Here is a 23877-nt window from a genome sequence, read left to right as displayed (position 1 = left end):
CACAGTTCTTTTTACTCCCCCCCCCCCCCCCCACTTGAATGGTCCCCTGTACCACGGTGTGAGGTCAGTTTACTCATCCTCCCCTGCAAGTCCTTGCTTTCGTCCACATAGGGAGTAAGCACTTCGTACCTGTTGGACAAGAACAAGGGCTCGGGCTCCTCCATCACTACATCCTGGGTCTCCATACCTGTCTCACTCGCAGTCATACCCTCCTGTCGCTGACTACGGACCAAATTTGAATGATTTAACCTAAGAGGTGTGACTGTCTGCTGGAACGCAGCATCCAGATAACACTCTCCCTCCCTGATGTATCGCAGTGTCTGAAACTCGGACTCCAGCTCATCAACTCTGAGCCGAAGTTCTTCGAGCAGCCAACACTTACTGCAGATGTGGTTGCCGTGGATCACACTGGTGTCCACCAGCTCCCACATGCTGCAGCTGCAACACATCCCCTGCCCTGCCATCTCTAATGTAGTTAATTTAATTAATTATGTTTACACGTTTTGAAATATCAATTATCCATGTTTAGTTTTTAATCCCAGCTCTTAATTTAAACCAATGCCCATGTTTAGAAAATAAAGAGAGAAATATTGACCAACCAATCACGTACCTGCTTTCCTGTGACGCCACACTTTGATTTCTTTTTACTTCTCTCCCCTCACAGGTTCCTTGGCGTTGCTTCCATCTAGCTCTCTTGTAGTTTCCTGCTCTGGTCTGCTCTCGCGCTGGTCTCTGGGCGTTCTTTTGTAGTTCCCTGCTCAGGTCTGCTTTTACGTTCTTATGGTTAGCTGAGCCTGTGCCAGTAGAGGCACTACATTGGTTATCAACAGCTTCTGGGTCAAGGAGGCAAAAAAAACAGCGTAATCATTCTCCATTGATACCAGATTAAAAAGTGTGAATGTTAGGCAAGGACAGAATCAAGCAACAGGGTACTCTCTAAATGCCTGGCAGAATTAGTTGTGTAGGCTTACTCATGAAGAATGGCTACTTGGATTAGGTATTGGAGGGCTACCTGCACTCATGGAACCATATTTATTGAAAGTCAGTACCTTCAAAAGAGATGGGGAGAAGGTGGAAGAAAATAAATTCGAAGAAAAGTGATGGGAGTCTGGAACTCTCTGCCTGAAAGGGTGGTCGAGGCAGAACTCCTCATCACATTTAGAAAGTGCTTGGATGTACACTTTAAGAACCATGACCTACAGGGCTACGGACCTAGTGCTGGAAGGTGGGATTAAGCTGTGTAGCTCTTTTTCGACTGACACGGACACAATAGGCTGAAATGCCTCCTTCTGTGTCGTAATTTTCAATGATTCTCTGAAAGCAAGCTCATCCTGGATGGTAGTTCCTGTTCCCATTGCTAGCTCCAACTACATCTCTGCAGCTTCTCTCATCAGTAAAAGTGATTAGTTGTCCCTCATTACTTGTATTTAGGCCTTATTGACTGCAAGGGGTAAGCCATATAGGACCGAGATGAGGAGAAACCTTTTCACTCAGAGTTGTGAACCTGTGGAATTCTCTGCCACAGAAAGTTGTTGAGTCCAGTTCATTGGACATATTCAAAAGGGAGTTAGATGTGGCCCTTACGGCTAAAGGGATTAGCGGGTATGGAGAGAAGGCGGGGGTGGGGTACTGAGGTTGAATGATCAGCCATGATCATATTGAATGGCGGTGCAGGCTTGAAGGGACGAATGGCCTGCTCCTGCACCTATTTTCTATGTTTCTATGTTTAGTAACCAATCTTGTAAAATGGTAGAAATTTGTGGTAACAGTACTGTGGACACCATCAGCATCAGACTGCTGCAGTTCAAGGAGAAGGCTCACCACCAACTTCTCCGGCTAACTAAGAATGGGCATTAATTGCAGCTTTTCCAGTATTGACCCTAATACATCCAAATAGGTAAAGACCATTTATTTCTGTTCCAGTAATTGGTAATAAAGTGTTATCAATTTACAGTTGTTGCTAAGTGTGAGGAGAGTAGTTAGGAACACTTTTTTTATGCAGAAGATTGATGGGATGCTTTGTCACAGAGCAGTTGTAGCAACTTTTAAGGGAAAATTGGATAAATATTTGAAGCAGGAAAGATATAGAGCTTACAGGGTGGTTGTATAGAGCAGTAGGATTAGGTTTGGATTGGTCTAGCCAAGAGCTAGCATAAACACAATGGGCTGAATGGACGCCTTCTGTGCTGTAAACATCTATGATTTTATGGTTCTATATGGATCTGATTGTTGAAAGTTAGTTCACTTTTAAATACCAATCTAATGTGCTTTCTCAATCCTGATGGCAGAGGGGCTCTGTAATAAAGAAAGAAATTGCAAATGGGTGGAAAGAACGCAGAAGATCCAGCAACTAGCCGACAACCATGACGTGTGCGCCTTTTTTAGTGCAGTCAAGACCACCTGCGGCCCAAGCACTCAAGGTCCTACCCCACTGAGGGCTAAGAACGGAGAGGTACTTATCAGGGACAAAGAGGTGGTCAGTGTCCGCTGGAAGGAGCACTTTGAAGATTTCCTTAACCAGGACTCCGTCTTTGACATGAGCATCCTCGACTCCATCCCACAGGATGCTACATGCCACTATCTCGGCACAACACCAGCATGAGGTTGAAAAGGCCATCTGGCAGCTGAAAAACAACAAAGCCTCAGGAGCAGATGGAATCCCCGCTGAATTACTAAAGCATGGCGGAGAAATATTCTTGGAGCGAATACATGAACTCATCACTCTTATCTGGAAGGAGGAGAGCATGCCGGGGGATCCCGGAGACGCCGTAATCATGACCATTTTCAAGAAAGATGACAAGACCAATTGCGGTGATTACTGTGGAGTCTTACTGCTGTCTGCCACGGAAAATTCTCGCAAGAATCCTCCTCAATCATCTCCTCTGTAGGGGGGTGGGGGCGGTGTTTGGGGTGTGTTGTGGTCTCTATGAGGGGGTCAGGTTCCCTTCTGACCAACTTTAGCGGTTTCGAATCGCTCCCCCTCCCTTGGGTTCTATACTCAGAATTTATTTGCGGGGTGTGACAAAAGTGCAGAGGATGCTGGTTTGATGCAAAGAACTTCTGTTTATTACAGTCAAGGCAATACAGGCTTATTACTCTAGTAAGAAAATACATGGCCAAACTTACAATCACTCTAATAAAGAACAAGACAAGGAAAGGTACAAGGTCAAACTTATAATCACTCTAATAAAGTACCATACACTACACATTCAAAGGGGGTTGCAGTAAAATTATACCTTCCACCTCCCACTATCTAATTCTAGCTTGGTTAGACTCCAGGGTGGCAGGGATTTATGCTTACCAATCTTTTTGATAGTTAATGGTCGATGGTGATGATCTTCCTTCCTTCAGGACTTCAAGACTTCGAGGCTGGAGAAGTTAGTTTTACAACTGTCACGTTGGTTTCTCTCCTTGACTTGATGAGGTAGTAGCGACCGCCTCTCTCCTCCACCCTCTCTCTTCGTTTCTCGTCTCTCTAACCGCTGTTGAAAACAGTGGCCAGTTATACGATTTCAGTGTTCTAATCTTGCCGCCTAATCTGTTCACAATCTTTTGTATAATTTTGGCGGGCTTGGTTCTTTGTAGTATTTTGTCGGGCTCGTTAAAGTTAACATGTCTTGGGTGGGTTGATCTTCGAAAAACTGTTTCCTGATGGAAATATTAGTTTGGTAATTGCAATGTCCTTTTGTGCTTAGTCTTTCGCATACAAGCTGGATTGGGCCTCTTTGTTATGTGTATGCTGAAAATGGTTTGTCCAGACCCATGTTGATGGGGAACTATCTCTGGGTAATACTGTGATGGTAATGTCTCTTGTGGAGGAAGATTTCCAAATACTTATTCTTCCAGACAGGTTCCCTCAGTCCTCACAACCAGACAGTTCCAATAATCAAGTGGGCTTCCTTTGTTCCCTAGGTCCGCCCACAGACTTTAATTTGTCTTGTAAAAGTTCATAACTCTATTAAAGTTCGTAGTTTCTTCCATAAGACTTTAAAATTCCAAACTTTTCGGTAGATAGTCCCAAATTAAAATTCCTTTCAAATGAGCCTAAACACAGGGGAGGTTCTGGTGAATTTTGCTCTTTGCACCTTCTAGTGGCTGAAGAGCTCCTCCCAGAATCACAATACTGATTCCGCCCACTTAGAGGTACAACGGACATGATTTTCACCGCGCGACAAATCCAAGAAAAGGCCTTTGACTCTGTCAACCGAGTGGAATTATGGTATGTCATCCTCAAATTCGGCTGTCCTCAAAAATTTGTCACCATCCACCGCCTGCTTCACGATGACATGCAAGCCATGATCCTTACCAACGTAACCACCACAGACCTAATACAAGTGCAGACCAGGGTCAAGCAAGGCTGTGTCATTGCTCCGCTGCTCTTCCCAATCTTTCTCGCTGCACTGCTTCATCTAACCTCCAACACGTTCCCCGCTGGAGGACGAACGGGAAATTGTTCAACTCTGTCGCCTTCAGACGAATACCAAGGTTCTCCCAACGACTGTCAGTGAATTACAGTGTGCAGACGATGCTTGCATTTGCGCACACTTAGAGGCCGAACTCCAAACCATTGTTGACATCTTCACTGAAGCGTACGAGAGTCTGGGCCTTACATTAAACATCTGTAAGACAAAGGTTCTCTACCAACCTGCCCCCATCACACAGGACTCCCTCCCCCCTTCGATCATCAAGTTCCACGACAAGACCTTGGACAGAGTGGACCACTTTCCATTCATTAGGAGCCTCCTGTCAGCGAGGGCAGACATTGATGATGAATCCCAACACTGCCTTCAGTGTGCCAGTGCAGCCTTTGCTCGTCTGAAGAAAAGCATCCTAATAATTGATAATGAAGGGCTATTGGGGGGAGGGGGTGGGGGTGGTGGGTACTTAAAACAATCACTATCACTGGAGAAAAACTACTAGGCAAACTTATGGGACTAAATGTGGACAAGTCCCTTGGACCTGATGGCCTGCATCCTAGGGTCTTAAAAGACATGGTTGTAGAGATAGTGGATGCATTGGTTGTAAACCATCTAAATTCCCTGGATTCTGAAGAGGTCCCAGCGGACTGGAAAACCGCAAATGTAACGCCCCTGTTTAAGAAAGGAGGCAGACAGAAAGCAGGAAACTATAGACCAGTTAGACTAATATCTGTCATTGGGAAAATGCTGGAGTACATCATTAAGGAAGTAGTAGCAGGACATTTAGAAAATGATAATGCAGTGAAGCAGAGTCAGCATGGTTTTATGAAAGGGAAATCATGTTTGACAAATTTGCTGGAGCTCTTTGAGGATGTAATGAGCAGGGTGGATAAAGGGGAACCAGTAGATGTCGTGTATTTGGATTTCCAGAAAGCATTTGATAAGGTGCCACATAAAAGGTTACTGCAGAAGATAAAAGCTCACGCGGTTGGGAGTAATATATTAACATGGATAGAGCATTGGCTAACTTACAGAAAGCAGAGAGTCAGGATAAATGGGTAATTTTCAGGTTGGCAAACTGTAACTAGTGGGGTGCCACAGGCAGTCTCAACTATTTACAATTTATATTAATGACTTAGATGAAGGGACCGAGTGTAATATAGCCAAGTTTGTTGCTGATACAAAGATGGGTGGGAAAGCAAGTTGTGAGGAGGATGCAAAGAATTTAAAAAGGGATATAGATAGGCTAAGTGAGTGGGCAAAAATTTAGCAATCAGAGTATAATGTGGGAAAATGTGAGGTTATCCACTTTGGTAGGAAAAATAAAAAAATGAATTATTTAAATGGGGAGAGATTACAAAATGCGATAATAGAGGGATCTGGGGGTCCTTGTACATGAAACACAAAGTTAGCATGCAGGTACAGCAAGTAATTAGGAAGGCAAATGGAATGTTGGCCTTTATTGCAAGGGGGATGGAGTATAAAAGTAGGGAAGTCTTGCTACAACTGTACAGGGCGTTGGTATGACCACACCTGGAGTACTGCGTACAGTTTTGATCTCCTTACTTAAGGAAGGATATACTTGTACTGGAGGCAGTTCAAAGAAGGGTTCACTAGGTTGATTCCTGAGATGAAGGGGTTGTGCCACGAAGAAAGGTTGAGCAGGTTGGGCCTATATTCATTGGAGTTTAGAAGACTTAGAGGTGATCTTATTGAAACGTATAAGATTCTGAGGGGACTTGACAGAGTAGTTGCAGAGAGGATGTTTCCTCTCGTGGGGGAATCTAGAACTAGTAGGCATAGTTTCAGAATAAGGCGTCGCCCATTTAAAACAGAAATGAGGAGGAATTTCTTCTGAGGGTCATGAATCTTTGGAATTCTTTACCTCAGAGAGCTGTGGGGGCTGGGTCATTGAATGTATTTAAAGTGGTGATAGACAGATTTTTGAAAGATAAGGGAGTCCAGGGTTATGGGGAGCGGGCGGGAAGTGGAGTTGAGGCCAGGATCAGATCAGCCATGATTTTGAATGGTGGAGCAGGCTCGAGGGGCCAAATGGCCTACTCCTGTTATTTCTTATGTTCTTATGTTAAGAGTAAAATCTCAAACACGGCACCAAGGTCATGGTCTACAGAGTACTGATGATTCCCGCCCTCCTTTATGCCTCAGAGACGTGGACAATTTACAGTAGGCAGCTCAAAATACTGTAGATGTACCACCAACGCTGCCTCCGCAAAATCCTGCAAATCCAGTGGCAGGATAGGCGTACCAATGTCGGTGTTCTCTCTCAGGCCAACATCCCCAGCATCGAGGCATTGACCATGCTCAATCAGCTCCGAAGGGCAGGACACGTAGTCCGCATGCCTGATACAAGATTCCTGAAACAAGCACTCTACTCCGAGCTCCGTCACGGCAAGCGAGCCCCAGGAGGGCAGAGAAACCTCTTCAAGGACACCCTCAAAGCCTCCTTAAAGACATGCAACATCCCCACCGAATCTTGGGAATCCCTGGCCCATGACCGCTCAAAGTGGAGAAGAAGCATTTAGGAAGGCGCCGAACAAATACAAACAGCAGAATGAGCGTACAGCAAACCAAACACCCCACCCACCCATCCCTTCAACCACCACCTGCCCTACCTTTGACAGAGTCTGTAGATCCCACATTGGACTCATCAGCCATCTTAGAACTCATGCTAGTGTGGAAGTAAGTCATCCTCGACTCCCGAGGGACTGGCTAAGGGAAGAAAAGCAGGTCAAGGGCCAAAACTATTTTGAAACATATATTTAGCAAAATTTAAGAACCTTGGGGAGGGACAAGGTGAGAGGTTTTACTTGGGTGGTGCTTTATATCTCAGTGATAGGTTAAGGGTCAAGTCTTCCAGTGCAAAATGATGAATTAACAGGGAGATTAAAAGTTTGATATTGCCACAGTGTAGAGTACCTCCATTTATTACTGAAAACATTTAACGCTTCTCAAAGTTGTGTGCCTCTGTGCCTCTTTATTCCACCTTTTAACCATTTTAAAAAAGCTGTCTCATTTGGTGCACTTCTTTCAACCCTGCGATTTCAGTTTCATTTTTCCCTGCCTTTGTCCCCATTGGAAATCAACTCCAGGTTATGCATTCCTTCCACCACATGCCACCAGGTTTTTTTTTGATTTTTTTTTTTGGGGGCATTAAAATTATATATATTACAAGTGCCCCCTATAAAAGGGGAGGGGGACACTAAAAACCCGGCAATTAAAACAAATTAAACTTTAAAACATGTAAAATCAAATTAAAATTTGGTTGCCAGGGGTGATAATGCACTCCAGTTCCTCCGGCGCCTACCTCTCGCGGAAGGCCACGAGCGTACCGGACATGCCACCAGGTTGCTTAGCTTTTGTATGAGCAGCTGCAATTCATTATTGTTTTGAATTGAACAGAAAATGTGAGATGCAAAATGGCTGAGTTGAAACCTATGATTTCTATTGAGATCAGTGACCAGATTATCTGTCTTAATGACATTAGTTGAGGGATACATAATTGGCTAGGGCAACAGGGAAAACTCCCCTGCGCTTCTCTGAATAGTGCCATGAGATCTTTTATGATCACCTTGGGGAAGACGGGGCCTTAGTTTAACGTCCCATTCGAAAGACGGCACCTCGGACAAGTGCAGCACTCAGTACTGCACTGAAGTGTTAGCATAGATCAAGTTTCGAGAGTGAGACTTGAACCCATGACCTTTTGGCTTCGGGGCTGCTCCTGAGCCAAGGCTGACCCCCCTGGACTTCTTCAGAGAGAAGCATGAATTGAATAACATTTTAAGTTTATCAAATATTGAGTTTCATAATTATATTAAAGCCAAACATTTTTACTCAGAGGCAGAAATAGATAAATGAAAAAGAAAACATGTATGGGGGATAGGATTTAGTGGGTAGCTGTTTGAGATCTGGCACAGGAATGATAGGCTGAATGTTATCCTCCTATGCTGTATAGTTATATGATTTTACACATGGGATTTGTGATTAGTAAAATGGGTTACTAGGTTTCAGGTGGTTCTTATGGCTTCAACTGTTGCTTTGCTTTCTACCTGCCTGTGGGGAAGGGCTGCTTTGCATTTGGTAGCTTTACATAGTAATGCAGCAAAATTGATAATTCAGCTAAGGAGGATTGACCCAAAGTCCTGTTACTTCATGATACTGTGCCTTGGTGCTAATACGTGCTGTGCCAATATGTTACTTTATTAAGTTGCCAGCACAATACATTTTTACAGTCAGTTTTATGAATTTGAGTTTTGCCTGCTGGGAGCACATACCAGGAAATCTTGCCGGTGCTTCCCACAATTTTGTATCCATTAATTTGAATGGATGAAAAATCTTGGCACGAATGCCTCCATTTCTCAGTATATGCTCCATATGGGTGAGGCTTTCTAACTGGAAGCACACATTTGTACAATTGGTCCTTCTGTTTTTTAACCCAAATATTGTAAATGTGGAATAATCAGTCAAGTTAATTTTCATACCTGTTTTGAATGTTGCGTGAAAGAAAAACTAATATTGGCTTTTGCTTTCTTGCTTTGTGTGAATTTTATCTTCTGCCTTAAAGGACAGCCATTGCCTTTAGGGTGCATTTTAATACCATTTAGAAGGAATTCTAATTTTTGAAAGGAGTACTGGTCTTCCATTTCTTGTTTAATGTAAGCCGTGTAATAAGAATTTTTTTTTTCATATTTAAGGGCATCTGAAACAGATCGATCCTGAGACATTTAAAGACTTTTACAACTTTTGGAAGGAATCAGAGACTGAGGCTCGGGAGGTTAATCTGCCCCTGGAAGTGATAGAACACCTGGACAAAAATGAAAGTGTCTATAAATTGTCATCGTCTGTGAAGACCAACTATGGTTTGGGCAAAATTGCATTGACACAGAAGCGACTGTTCCTTCTTATAGAAGGAAGACCTGGCTATGTTGAGATTGCCAAATTCAGAGACATACAGGTAATGCTTTGGAATAGTTCATATAATTCAGGCTTTTTCTGAACGCTTTGTAATTTTTTTCTTTTTTAAAAAGTTGTGGAGATGATGACTCCTTGTTCGACACAGGTAGTATGAAGCAGATTATGGGGAGTGTGCAGGGAAGTGGAGTTGAGGCCAAGATGAGCTCAGCCATGATCTTATTAAATGGCAGAACAGGCTCGAGGGGCCAAATGGCCTGCTCCTGCTCCTGCTCCTGCTCCTATTTCCTATGTTCTTGTGTTCTTATGTTCTTCTGAACCAAAGTAGGGTTGCTGCCCACTTATAGAAGTTCAAGTTCTTCCATACACCAGAGTTGACTGGCTATTTCATATGTAAATCAGCTGAGATACAGTAGCTTTGTTCTTAAGGGACTTTGTTTAAAGAAAGATTTCTGTTGTCAAAAGAAAACAGCAGATGTGTGTTGGAAATGGTTCATATCTTAGTTGGTTGACCATTGAGATCCTTTGATATATTCATTAGATAAACATATAATTGTGCTTCCAGAGATGGGAAGTTAATAAATTAGTTTAAAAATAGCTCAATCATTTTTGGAGTCATTTTTGATCGGATGAAGATGAGAGGAGAGATGGGCAAGCACTTGCTTTGATGCTTTATTGTCCTTTTATGCTATTTATATTCTTGATAGCACAAATTAATATTAGCTAAACTTCTAAACTATAAGTACATCAAGTGTTTCATTGAACAATGTCTTTTTATTGTTATGTTTTTTCCCCCCAATTATTAGGAACTTGAAAACATATCTGTGATGTTTTTCCCACTTCGAATCCCTGCTCTAAAAATTAAAAGCACTCTGAAAGAGCCATTTGTAGGAAACTTGAAGAATGAACGTGATCTTTGGCAACTAATTGTGAAGGAAATGTGGGCTGGAAAAACAATGGCAGATAAGCACAAGGTTTAATGGTCTTTTTGAAATGCTTTCTATTGTAAATTTACTTTATGATTCTTACATAATCCAAAACCCTGATTGACTTCACTGGGTATACCAACTATCCTCATTTGGCAAGAATCTCATGGGAAATTGTGATCTTTTGACTGTGTTTAGGTCTCTTACTTGCATTGTGCCAGCACATTCTGGCTTTGCGTTATTCTTTTGCTTTCTCTTGCTGGAGAGCCAGAGATAACAAAAATAGTGTCTGAAGGGATGTCTTTAAGAGAATCCATAGCAACAGTACGTACAGAAGCTGCAGATGTATTTGAAGACCAGGACTTTAAATTAGTTGCATTAGAGGACAGGGAGACAATGTTGCTTAGCAAGGATTGGTGGAGCTGATGGATGAGGAAGACTTTGTGCAGAACAGGAGGTGTCATCTGCATCTTGGGGAAGCAGGAGTTCTTGGAGATTGAGTGATGGAAAGTCAGCAAAGAGTGGGAGTAATCAAATTTGGAGGTGGCAAAAGTGTGCATAAGGCTATCAGCAGCAGAGAGGCCTGATAGAGGCAGAGATGGGGAACATTACAGAGGTGGAAGCAAGTGGACTTGAAGGAGATGTTGGTATCATAGAAGTTTACAACACGGAAGGAGGCCATTTCAGCCCATCATATCCATGCAGGCCAACAAGAGGCTCTCCAGCCTAATCACACTTTCTAGCTCTTTATCCATAACCCTGAAAGTTACGACACTTGAAGTGCACATCCAAGTACTTTTTAAATGTGGTGAGGGTTTCTGCCTCTACCACCCTTTCAGGCAGTGAGTTCCAGACCCCTACAACCCTCTGCGTGAAGAAATTGACCCTCAAATCCCCTCTAAACCTTCTACCAATTACTTTAAATTTAGGACCCCTGGTTGTTGACCCCTCTATCCACTATATCTAGGTCCATCATAATTTTCATCACCGAGTCTCCCCTCAGCCTCTTCTGTTCCAAAGAAAACAAATTCAGCCTATCTAAACTGTCCTCATAGCTTAGATTCTCCACTCCCGGCAACATCCTCGTAAATCTCCTCTGTACCCTCTCCAGTGCAATCACATCCTTCCTGTAATGCGGTGACCAGAACTGCACGCAGTACTCCAGCTGTGGCCTAACCAGTGTTTTATACAGTTTAAGCATAACCACCCCCCCCCCCCCCCCCCCTCGCTCTTGTATTCTATGCCTCGGCTAATAAAGGCAAGCGTTCCGTCTTAACTACCTTATCTACCTAGCCTGCTACTTTCAGGGATCTGTGGACATGCACTCCAAGGTCTTTTCTTTCCTCTACACTTCTCAGTATCCTACCATTTCACGTGTATTCCTTTTCCTTAGTAGCCCTCCCCAAATGCATTATCTCACACTTCTCCAGATGAAATTCCATTTGCCACTGTTCTACCCACCTGACCGGTTGATTGATATATTCCTGCAGCCCGCAGCTTTCTTCTTATAAACCACACACCCGATTTTAGTATCATCTGCAAACTTCTTAATCATACCTCCTATATTCAAGTCTAGATCATTGATGTATATCACAAAAAGCAAGGGACCTAGTATTGAACCCTGCGGAATCCCACTGGAAACACCCTTCCAGTTGCAAAAACACCCATCAACTATTACCCTTTGCTTCCTACCTCTGAGCCAATTTTGGATCAAACTTGCCACCCTGGATCCCATGGGCTTTTACTTTCATGACCAGTCTGCCATGTGGCTGCATGAAACTCTGAACAAGGCTAAACATGATGGTAAGGTTGTGCATGGTTTTGTTTTCCTAAGAAAATATGTGGGGAGTTGGGTAGCATCAGTGACAAAGGACTGGAACGTCTTACTGGCAGTTAAATAATGGCTTAGATGTTGAGGTGAAGAAAGTTGTGACTCACTCAAAACAATGTCCGACAGGCAGTCCAACTGCACAGAATTGGTTGTGGAATTGAGAGGCAGTGGAGAACTAGATCTGGGTGTCATCAGCATACATATGGAAGTTAACCCCTTACCTGGGATATGTAATCGAAGAATAGTGCATAGATAAGAAAAGATGGGGGGCAGGGGCACCAGTGATCGATGCTTTGGCGACTTGCAAGGTGATGGTGCCATGGAGAGAGGAAAAGCCAATGTTGGAGGTGTGCTGGCTTCGTCCAGATAGCTAAGAATGGAACCATGCAAGAGCAGGCACTTGGAGCTGGATGGTGGAGGAGGATGACTCCGTTAATTGTGACACTTGGGAGTGGTTGGAGACAAGAAGGGATAATGCACCACTGTCACAATCACAATCACGGCAGATTTCAGTCATGACTTTGGTTATGTGCATGAAAGTGAACCGATAAGATGCAAGTAGCATTTGTGACACACAAGTGTCAGGCAATAACTATCCCCCACAGTGAGGGTCTAACCACCACCCCTTGATGATACAAAGATGGATAGGAAAGCAACTTGTGAGGGGGACACAAAATCTGCAAAGGGCTATAGACAGGCTAAGTGAGTGGGCAAAAATTTGGCAGATGGAGTATAATGTGGAAAATTGTGAGGTTGTCCACTTTGGCAGAAATAATAGAAAGGCAAATTATAATTTAAGTGGTGAAAAATTGCAAAGTGCTGCAGTGCAGAGGGACCTGGGCGTCTTTGTGCATGAAACACAAAAATTTTATATGCAGGAACAACAAGTAATCAGGAAGGCAAATGGAATGTTGATCTTTATTGCAAGGGGGATAGAGTATAAAAGTAGAGAAGTCCTGCTACAACTGTACAGGGTACTGCATACAGTTTTGGTCTCCGTATTTAAGGAAGGATGTACTTGCATTGGAGGCTGTTAAGTGAAGGTTCACTAGGTTGATTCCGGAGGTGAGAGGGTTGACTTATGAGGATAGGTTGAGTAGGTTGGGCCTATACACATTGGAATTCAGAAGAATGAGAGGTGATCTTATTGAAACTTATAAGATAATGAAGGGGCTTGACAAGGTGGATGCAGAGAGGATAATTCCATAGGGGAAACTAAAACTAGGGGACATAGTCTCAGAATAAGGGGCCGCCCATTTAAAACTGAGATGAGGAGAAATTTCTTCTCTCATGGTTGCAAATCTATGAAATTCTTTGCCCCAGAGAGCTGTGAAGGCTGGGTCACTGAATATATTTAAGGCGGAGATAGACAGATTTTTGAGCGATAAGGGAGTAAAGGGTTATGGGGAGCGGGCAGGGAAGTGGAGCTGAATCCATGATCAGATCAGCTATGATCTTATTGAATGGTGGAGCAGGCTCGAGGGGCCAAATGGCCTACTACTCCTCCTATTTCTTATGTTTCTTATGTTCTTATTGACATTCAATGGCATTACCATCGCCGAATCTCCAACCATCAACATCATGGGGGGTCATCATTGACCAGAAACTTAACTGCATCAGCCACATAAATATTGTGGCTACAAGATCAGGTCAGAGGCTGGGTACTCTGCAGCAAGTGTCTCACCTCCTGACTTCCCAAAACTGTTCCACCATCTACAAAGCACAAGTCAGGAGTGTGATGAAATACACCTGCCTGGCTGAGTGCAGCTCCAACAACACTCGAAGCGCAACACCATTCAGGACAAAGCAGCCCGATTGATTGACACCCCATCCACCACCTTCAACATTCACTCCCTCCATCCCTGGCGCATCGTGGCTGCAGTGTGTACCATCTACAAGATGCACTGCAGCAACGTGCCTAGGCTTCTTCAGCAGCACCTCCCAAACCTTCGAACTCTACCACCTAGAAGGTCAAAGGCAGCAGGCACCATCACCTGTAGGTTCCCCTCCAAGTTCCACACCATCCTGATTTGGAAATGTATCGCCGTTCTTTCACCATCGCTAGGTCAAAATCCTGGAATAACCCTCCTTAACAGCACTGTGGGAGTACCTTCACTACAAGGACTGCAGCGTTTCAATAGACAGCTCACCACCACCTGCTCAAGGACAATTGGGGATGGGCAATAAATGCTGGCTTTGCCAGCGATGCCCACATCCCAGGAATGAATAAATAAAAAAAAGTCCATTCCAGTTTTCCAAGATTATCAGACTTTTCTGTACACTAACAAGCCTGTGCAGAAGCAGATCTAATTTGACTACATCTTGTTGTGGACAATATGTGCTTGTCACAAATATCCAAAATCCAAATAATGTACTTAAAAAAAAAAAAAAAAATAATTTTTATTTTTTATTTTTTTTAAATCCTTTTCACTGTGTAACAATATATTCAGCAATGTCAGGGAGTAGGGTATAGAAACATTTCAGATATTTTCGTAATGCTGAGGTTCATGGGAGCTCATCTGGATAGTCTTAAATGAAAAATATAGATTCTAGACTGTTAAATAATTCTTGTAAAATCTTGCAACGTCGATCATGTTCATTTCTGTAATGTAATGAATTAATGTGGGAGCCATATTCATTGTATTATCTCAACATTGGCAAGACTTCAGCTGTGTATAAATGTCTAATTTGACAACAGTGTTTTGTTAACTTCATTTTTAGGATCCGCAGTACATTCAGCAAGCACTAACAAATGTTCTGTTGATGGATGCTGTGGTTGGATGCATGCAGTCACCTCGAGCTATTTATGCGGCCTCCAAATTGGCTTATTTTGATCAAATGAAGAATATGGGTAGGAATAAATAAATCTTTGTTATAGAAACATAGAAAATAGGTTCAGGGGTTGGCCATTCGGCCCTTCGAGCCTGCACCGCCATTCAATGAGTTCATTGCTGAACATGCAACTTCAGTACCCCATTCCTGTTTTCTCGCCATACCCCTTGATCCCCCGAGTAGTAAGGACTGCATCTAACTCCTTTTTGAATATATTTAGTGAATTGGCCTCAACAACTTTCTGTGGTAGAGAATCCCACAGGTTCACCACTCTCTGGGTGAAGAAGTTTCTCCTCATCTCGGTCCTAAATGGCTTACCCCTTATCCTTAGACTGTGACCCCTGGTTCTGGACTTCCCCAACATTGGGAACATTCTTCCTGCATCTAACCTGTCTAAACCCTCAGAATTTTAAATGTTTCTATGAGATCCCCTCTCATTCTTCTGAACTCCAATGAATACAAGCCCAGTTGATCCAGTCTTTCTTGATATGTCAGACCCGCCATCCCGGGAATCAGTCTGGTGAACCTTTGCTGCACTCCCTCAATAGCAAGAATGTCCTTCCTCAAGTTAGGAGACCAAAACTGTACACAATACTCCAGGTGTGGCCTCACCAAGGCCCTGTACAACTGTAGTAACACCTGCCTGCCCCTGTACTCAAATCCCCTCGCTATGAAGGCCAACATGCCATTTGCTTTCTTAACCGCCTGCTGTACCTGCATGCCAACCTTCAATGACTGATGTACCATGACACCCAGATCTCGTTGCACCTCCCCTTTTCCTAATCTGTCACCATTCAGATAATAGTCTGTCTCTCTGTTTTTACCACCAAAGTGGATAACCTCACATTTATCCACATTATACTTTTACTTTGTTTACTTTGTTTTTATAACAATCTTCTTTCCAGACACTGGGTTACCATTAATTGCTTAGTACAAGTAAAACATAAATATAAGTACAAATATTGGCCAAATTTAACTTGTTTAACGACTGTAATGATAGCACACTGATAAACCCATTAGTTAACCAACCCATTTTAATTACCACATCTAAATTACAAAAAAGACAGCAAATGCTTAATCTAAAATAAGAACAGAAAATGCACTCAACCTTTATTTTTTTCCATTTCTCATGCTGACTAATGTGTTGTGCATTTCCAGCATTTTCTAATTTTAGTCTTTTGTGTCTAACTTCAGTTTTATTGTCAATTTATTCTAGTAGTACCTAAAACAACTTCAGAGACTTTAAAACACAAGATAAATCCTTCTGCTGGTCAAACTAGTCCTCAGGCTGTGAATGCGCTCTTATATACACCAGGTAAGAATTAATCAATCATTTTGGGTAACTACATGCTGCGGAAATGTGTTTATGTAATAGTCTTGTGCATCAGACCTTCTAAAATTGAACAAGTTTGTTTTGGTCTGAAGGGGAATTCACAGGGTCATCAATCTACACTGTTTTATGTTCCAAAATGTTAAAATGCATGAAATACAACTAATCAGTGAGAACTAAAAGGAATCACTCTTAAACTGGCCCATCTGTATGGCTCAGTAGCAAAGGACAAAATAAATACACTCACTTGCTGATTACTATCCAGCATGTCCTTTGGAAGTTTTGTCTGCATTAGACTAGGTTGTATTGGCCTCATACGGTGAGAATATCCAAGCAGTATGTTCTGACCAAGTTTACCGAAGAAAAGGTGAACTATAAAATTATCATTGCCACCAATGAATCTCAGCACAAATTGCTACCTTCAGGAGAGAAAAGTAAGGGTGGGGTTGGGGGGGTAAATGTTAGGAGGGGTGAGGAAATCTTACCATTGTATAGGTTGTGGAATTTTTTTTGATTCTCAGTTTCTAATCTAATTAAATAGGAAAATACAAGGTTTAAAGTCCTGTTCAAAACAGTACTCTAAGCGGCAGCAATAATGTCAAGAATTCAGACCAGTTTGTAATGCTGAACTAACCTAATACTTGTAGATCTGACGTTAGAGCCTTAGAAAAATGAAAGAAATTCAGAAAGTCATAATCAAATTGTATAGTGCTCTGGTCAGACCACAACATCATACCATCATATTGGACAACAGAGGTCAACAAGGTATATTCACCTGTGAGACATTGAGAAGTTTCCAAAAATCATAATCCAAAGTAGGTAACCTCCTCTACCAGCATGTATATGGTTATTATCTATACCATTTTCGTTTAGGGTGCTATCTTTTGTCACCTACAAACTCCTCTGGAAAGGAGGATTTGTAACAGAGGCCAATGTGATGCTCTCCTCCAGACATTATGCTGGTGTCATCTGAAAAAAATTATGGTGAATATAGCCAGTGGAAATATGGGTTCTCTTGTACATTCTCTGCTACATAGAAATGATTGGGAACAGAACTATTCCAAGGGTGAGAGGAAGATAGTGACAAACTGTCAAGAGTACACGTTTTTAGACCCCAGCTCCAAATACACAGATATTTAAAGTTAAAGGCACCTTAAGCCTCAATAGTTCAAGGGATTATTGCCCTTGGAGTGGGAGCTTTCTTCTAGATCGCATGTAGACCAAAGCGGGCAATTTTCATTAGATTCCTTATGGCCACATCCCTGTGTATAATGGTCACATAGTAGCTTTTATCGGGTGAAGACTTGAGCTAGTGGCACTGGCTGCAAGCCAGATGTAAGTTTGCTAGTATTCACTAAAGTCGGCAGCTGGGAAGACTCTACAATAATGGGTCTTGCAGAATTCCAGAAATGTTATTTATTTGCAGTCGATTTGATATATACAAGTTGTCAACATCTTACTCTAAAATAGACAGCGAGTACAGGGTACACAAAGATTCGGCTGAACCAGTGTGCAATATGTCAGTTGCAGACTCAACATTTGAACTTCAGATCTTCTGGTATAGAAACATAGAAACATAGAAAATAGGTGCAGGAGTAGGCCATTCGGCCCTTCTAGCCTGCACCGCCATTCAATGAGTTCATGGAAAACTTACTATGGAAGAGATAATTCTAAGCTTTAAGGCATTGAATATATGTTGTTGGATATGCTCAGCTAACAAACGTAATAACATATCTAATCTAGTATGGCATGCAGGTAGGTTTATTGGGCAGGATTTGTTCACCAAAGGGCCATGCAACTCTAGTCAGTTTAAGAACATAAGAAATAGGAGCAGGAGTAAGCCAATTGGCCCCTCGAACCTGCTCCGCCATTCAATAAGATCAAGGTTGATCTGATCTTGGCCTCAACTCCACTTCCCTGCCCACTCCCCATAACCCTTGACCCCCACTATCATTCAAAAATCTGTCTATCTCCACCTTAAATATATTCAATGACCCAGCCTCCACAGCTCTCTGGGGTAGAGAATTCCAATGATTCATGCCCCCCTGAGAACAAATTCCTCCTCATTTCCGGTTTAAATGAGTGACCCCTTATTCTGAAACTATGCCCCCTAGTTCTAGATTCCCCCACGAGGGGAAACATCCTCTTTGCATCTACCCTGTCAAGCTCCCTCAGAATCTTGTACATTTCAATAAGATCACCTCTCATTCTTCTAAACTCCAATGAGTATAGGCCCAACCTGCTCAACCTTTCTTCATAAGACAATCCCCTCATCTCAGGAATCAACCTTGTGAACCTTCTCTGAACTGCCTCCAATGCAAGTATATCCCTCCTTAAATAAGGAGAGTAAAACTGTACGCATTATTCCAGGTGTGGTCTTACAGTTATAGCAGGACTTATCTACTTTTATACTCCATCCCCCTTGCAATAAAGGCCAACGTTCCATTTGCCTTCCTAATTATTTGCTGTACCTGCATGCTAACTTTTTTTGTTTCATGTATAGGGACCCCAAGATCTCTCTCTACCACAGCATTTTCCATCAGGGCATTTTCCAAAGTTTAACTACTGCAAGACGGATTTGTCTGTGTGCTGGTCACCAATATCCTTTTTAAATGTTTTACTCTGCAGACTGCCTTATGTGTGCTTCACGATGTGGAGCAGAATTTTTTAGGGACAAGTGGAGGAACTGCTAGAATCTTAAAACCCAGAAGAATATGTGTTATAATGGGGTAGTTTTAAGATATTGGGTCTTATGAGTCCCCTCATTCAATCATCATCATCATCATCATCGGCGGTCCCTTATATCGAGGATTACTTGCTTCCATGCCAAAAAGGGATGAGTTCACAGGTGTTTCAATGAAGGACCTAATATTCCAGATCCAGAACTACATCCCGAAGTGGAAAATGCTTGTGCGTGGATTTTTTTAACATGTGGTGGCCGCTGCACACCAGCCATAACATGGGCTTGACCGAGCTAGGCCTTGGTCCAATGGCAAAGATTAGCTAAGACGACTGGGGACCAACTCTGCTGCACGGACCTAGTGCGCGCACAATCGCAGTGTGGGCTCATTCAGTAGACAGTCTATAGCTAAATCTCTCAACCATGATCTTTGTTAGTACTGCCTAGAGCTCCTGGGCATTCTATCTTAGAGCACCCCTACTTTTTAGTACAGGTTGAGCGTCCGAAATCCGGAAACCTCTGGACTGAGGCTGTTCCGGATTCCGGGTACTTCCGGATTTTGGAACATCTTTGCCTGGGCCGAGGTAGGTGGGGTCTGGCAGCTGAAGTGGGGGAGAAGGGGGGAGCCGGGGCCGGGACGAAGTTTGCCCTGAGATCGGGCCGCTGAGGGCCGGGGCGGGGCGGGAGTGAGGTAGGGCCGGGCCGAGGGTCGGAGTGAGTCCGGGCAGCCGAGGGCCTGGGGCGAGTCCGGGCAGCCGAGGGCCTGGGGCAAGGCCGGGCCGCCGCGAGTTCGGGGCGGGGCGAGCCACCGGGGCGAGGTCCGGATTTCGGAACATTTTCCGGTTTCCGAATGACCCTGCCACGGATCGGCCCAGTGTCCGGATTCCGGAACGTTCCAAATTTTGGAACTCCGGATTTCGGATGCTCAACCTGTAATATCCATCCCTGAGGCTCTCATTGGGATCCTCCTGTAGATCTGAACCAATGACTCATTACATATTCCCCTTCCAGCTCCTAACTAGAGAAGGTGCCACCTTGAGAAATATGCATCTATGAAAAAGAATTCGTATGGATATGTAGATCCCAGAAAGAATGAGAGGGCTACCCTCTTTATTTCACAAACCCGCCTCCGTTCTTGACCCAAAGCCTATCATTTGGGTGAAGAAATTATTCTCGTACCATTGTATCTGCCTCCACACAAATCAAAATTGAGACATGGTTTCCGCTATGTAAATACTTTCAGATCCCTGAGATAACCCAGATTTTCCAATCAGTTATGCCTGTTAAACAGGCAAAACTGAGATGGCAATTGAGTGGAATGTCTATCTATTTAGCATTATGTCCAAGTTACTGACACTAAATGTGATGGGCTCTGGAAACCAATGCCAGTTCATGGTTTGGATACAAGCAGGTGTGTTCAAAATACCTTGTTGTGCCGTGCATGCAATTTCCTGTCATTCTGCTGGCTTAGCAGTGTGCCTTGCTAGGAACTGTTTTTTGTTACCAAAGTAGTTTAAAGAACCTTGTAAAAAGATTGGTGTGAGAATTTGGTGGTTATTTCTACAGTTATTCTTATGTTTTCCTGTTGCCACTTGAGTTGTGAGGAGTCATGTGGCAGTTGTTCAGGATGTACCATTTTTCAACTACTACAGTAGCACAGTGGGTTTGTAACGGCACACTGCAGGTTGTAGAGGGGTACTGAGGTGAATGATCAGCCATGATCTTATTGAATGGTGGTGCAGACTCGAAGGGCCAAATGGGCTACTCCTGCACCTATTTTCTATGTTTCTAGAGTCGTTACAGGAGTGCTCTGTTACATTGAACCTGAAGAAAATATTTAGGAATGATAGAGAAAAGCTAGGTTTGTAGAGTCTGAGAGGAGGTTTGGCTTGGGGAAGGGAAATGGGGAAGAGAAAGATGGATAGAAAGAGCTTGCCTTTAGATAGTGCCTTTCAAGACCTCTATGTCTCCTAGTGCTTCATACCAAAGAAGTAGTTCTGAGGTGCAGTCACTGCTATATTGTAGGAAACTGTAAGGATCACTTCTACCTTGATGGTAATGAAGTCCTTGAGCTCCTTGTTGGAGGTGAAGTTGGAGGGAGAAGAGGACAGGGAAGAGGAGTTTGAGGAGACATTTTGGAATGGAGAAAAAAAACCAAGGCGTATCTTTGCTCTCCATGATGATCCTGGAGCAAAATTGAGAAAATTAATATTTGAAAGGGGAAATTAATAGAAAATAATTACAGGCAGAAAAAATGAAGTGAAGGGAGAAGGACCAAATAACACAGATGTAACACTGTATAGTATTTCCTATGTATTTGGAATACTTATTAATTGTCTTGAGACGACATTTTGAAAAGTTTACGATGATGGAGATTGTTCGGTCTCCAGTACAGAACACACTAAAATTCAAGTGCTGAAGAATGTACATTACATAGATTTATGAAAATGACTCCATTTTTGAAGAATTTCAGTTCTGAGCTTCACTTGTCTCATGGTTGGATCTCTCTGGTCCAGCACCCTCGGGACCTGACCAGTGCCGGAACAGAGAATTTTCCGAACCAGGGGAGGTCAGCACCCGGTCTCCTGTGTGTGTGTGTGCGCGCGCATTCTGGCAGCCTGTGGGCGACTCCCTCAGCACTTGTGCACACACTCACTGACTGACATCCACTCCAGCCAATCGTCGCACAAACTCACTGATAGCCGCTCCAACCAATTGCCAAACTTTAAAAAAATATAAACCCTCCTCTCCCTCAGGCCCAACTAATGCTGAACCATGGATGTTTCCAGACCAGAGTGTCCCGGACCACAGAGGTTCAACCTGTGCATCAGATTTCAAAGTGTACCTAACCATATTTACAAACCACAATTTTTTCGTTCAAATATTTTGACATCTATTGCACCACATTTCGGGATAACTTTTTGTATCAGTTTGTGTTATTAGATGGTATAAATCATACAGTGATATAACTGTTATAGATTGAATCATTTGTTGCCACAAAACTACCAAGTGGAGGTGGGAAACAATTGTGATGCTGAAACGAAAGGGTGGATAACATAATTACGTTTTTTAAAAAAAAGGCTGCTCCAGCATTGAAATGAAAAAGCAGGTTATTGTTTTGAGTTTGTATTGTTTGTTTACAAAGTTATCAGTACTGCACTAAATCATGAATTAAACACTTCACTGTGCTAGGTCATCAGATACAACTGGAAGAGGATGAGAATGCAAATCCACGATTATGGTGTGCATTAAGTGAAGGAAAAGTAGTGCTCTTCAATGCAGCATCCTGGACTATTCAGCAGCATTGCATTCAAGTGGGAAACTCAAAATTGGTGAGTTTAAAAAAAAAAGTTTAAAAAAAACACACACCAGAGGGCATTAAAGGCATATGGAACGGATTTTGGGCAAATCAGAATAATCCATCGGTGGTGTGAAAGGCATGTTGAGATTATTGGAAGGATACACTTTAATGCCCCTGTTGTACTATAGGCCTTGTGTTTAGTCAGTTACTGGGATACAGCTTGAAGGATTTGATTACAAGTTAAAAGAAGCTTGCTGTGAGGCAACATTTGGAATATTGTGTGGGGATGCACTATGTGGGAACGGGTAGCATAATGGTTAAGTTACGGGACTAGTAATCCAGACGCCTGGACTTATAATCCAGAGACGAGAGTTCAAATCCCAGCAGAATTGCATTCCGCACAATCTGTAACCTCATGGCCCAACATATCCCTCACTTTAGCATTACCATCAAGCCAGTGGACCAACCCTGGTTCAATGAGGAGTGCAGAAGAGCATGCCAGGAGCAGCACCAGGCATATCTAAAAATGAGGTACCAACCTGGGGAAGCTGCAACACAGGTCTACATGCATGCTAAACAGCAGAAGCAGCCTGCTATTAACAGAGCTAAGCAATCCCATCATCAACGAATCAGATCAAACCTCTGCAGTCCTGACACACCCAGTCGTGAATGGTGGTGGGCAATTAAACAACTAACTGGAAGAGGAGGCTCCATGAATATGCCCATCCTCAATATTGGCAGAGCCCAACATGCAAGTGCAAAAGACCAGGCTGAAGCGTTCGCAACCATCTTCAGTCAGAAGTGCCGACGGGATGATCCATATCGTCGTCCTCCTGAGGTCCACACTGTCACAGAAACCAGTCTTCAGCCAATTCGATTCACTCCATGTGATATCAAGAAACAGCTGAGTGCACTGGATACAACAAAAGCTGTGGGCCCTGACAACATCCCAGCTGTCGAGTTAAAGACTTGTGCTCCAGAACTAGCCTCGCCTCAAGCCAAGCAGTTCCAATACAGCTACAACACTGGCATCTACCCAAAAACTGCCCAGGTATGTTCTGTCCACAAAAGGCAGGACAAATCCAATCCAGCCAATTACATCCATATCAGTCTACTCTGAATCATCAGCAAAATGATGGAAGGTGTCGTTGACAGTGCTATCAAGCGGCATTTGCTCACCAATAACCTGCTCACCGATGCTCAGTTTGGGTTCCACCAGAACCACTCGGCTCCAGACTTCATGACAGCCTTGGTCCAAACATGGACAAAAGAGCTGAATTCCAAGGTGAGGTGAGAGTCACTGCCCTTGACATCAGGCAGCATTTGACCGAGTGTGACATCAAGAAACCCTAGTAAGAAGTCAATGGAAATCGGGGGTGGGGGGTGGGAAAGAGGGAGGAGAGGGGGGAGGAAACAAAGGAAGATGGTTGTGGTTGTTGGAGGTCAATCATCCTAGTACCAGGACATCGCTGCAGGAATTCCTCAGGGCAGTGTCCTAGGATGAACCAGCTTCAGCTGCTTCATCAATGACCTTCCCTCCATCATGAGGTCAGAAGTGGGGATGTTCACTGATGATTACAGTGTTCAGTTCCATTCACAACTCCACAGAAAATGAAGCAGTCCATGCCCG

The 23877-nt window shown here is 43.3% G+C and overlaps 1 protein-coding gene across 3 annotated transcripts in view; it reads left to right on the top strand.

Annotated features, from left to right (window-relative positions):
• Positions 1 to 23877, top strand: part of dennd3a (DENN/MADD domain containing 3a) — a 201493-nt gene that overhangs the window by 155168 nt on the left and 22448 nt on the right. For all 3 annotated transcript variants that reach the window (XM_070895716.1, XM_070895700.1, XM_070895709.1), the window contains 5 exons: positions 9131 to 9390; positions 10154 to 10321; positions 14826 to 14955; positions 16153 to 16251; positions 22139 to 22278. In XM_070895716.1, the coding sequence (XP_070751817.1) occupies positions 9131 to 9390; positions 10154 to 10321; positions 14826 to 14955; positions 16153 to 16251; positions 22139 to 22278 (797 nt within the window). The remainder of the gene's footprint in view (positions 1 to 9130; positions 9391 to 10153; positions 10322 to 14825; positions 14956 to 16152; positions 16252 to 22138; positions 22279 to 23877) is intronic.

This window comes from Pristiophorus japonicus, chromosome 1 (assembly GCF_044704955.1).
Source record: "Pristiophorus japonicus isolate sPriJap1 chromosome 1, sPriJap1.hap1, whole genome shotgun sequence".
NCBI classification, from domain to species: Eukaryota; Metazoa; Chordata; class Chondrichthyes; family Pristiophoridae; genus Pristiophorus; species Pristiophorus japonicus.
The sequence above is the reverse complement of the archived record's forward strand: the minus strand, read 5'-3'. Positions and strand labels throughout refer to the sequence as shown.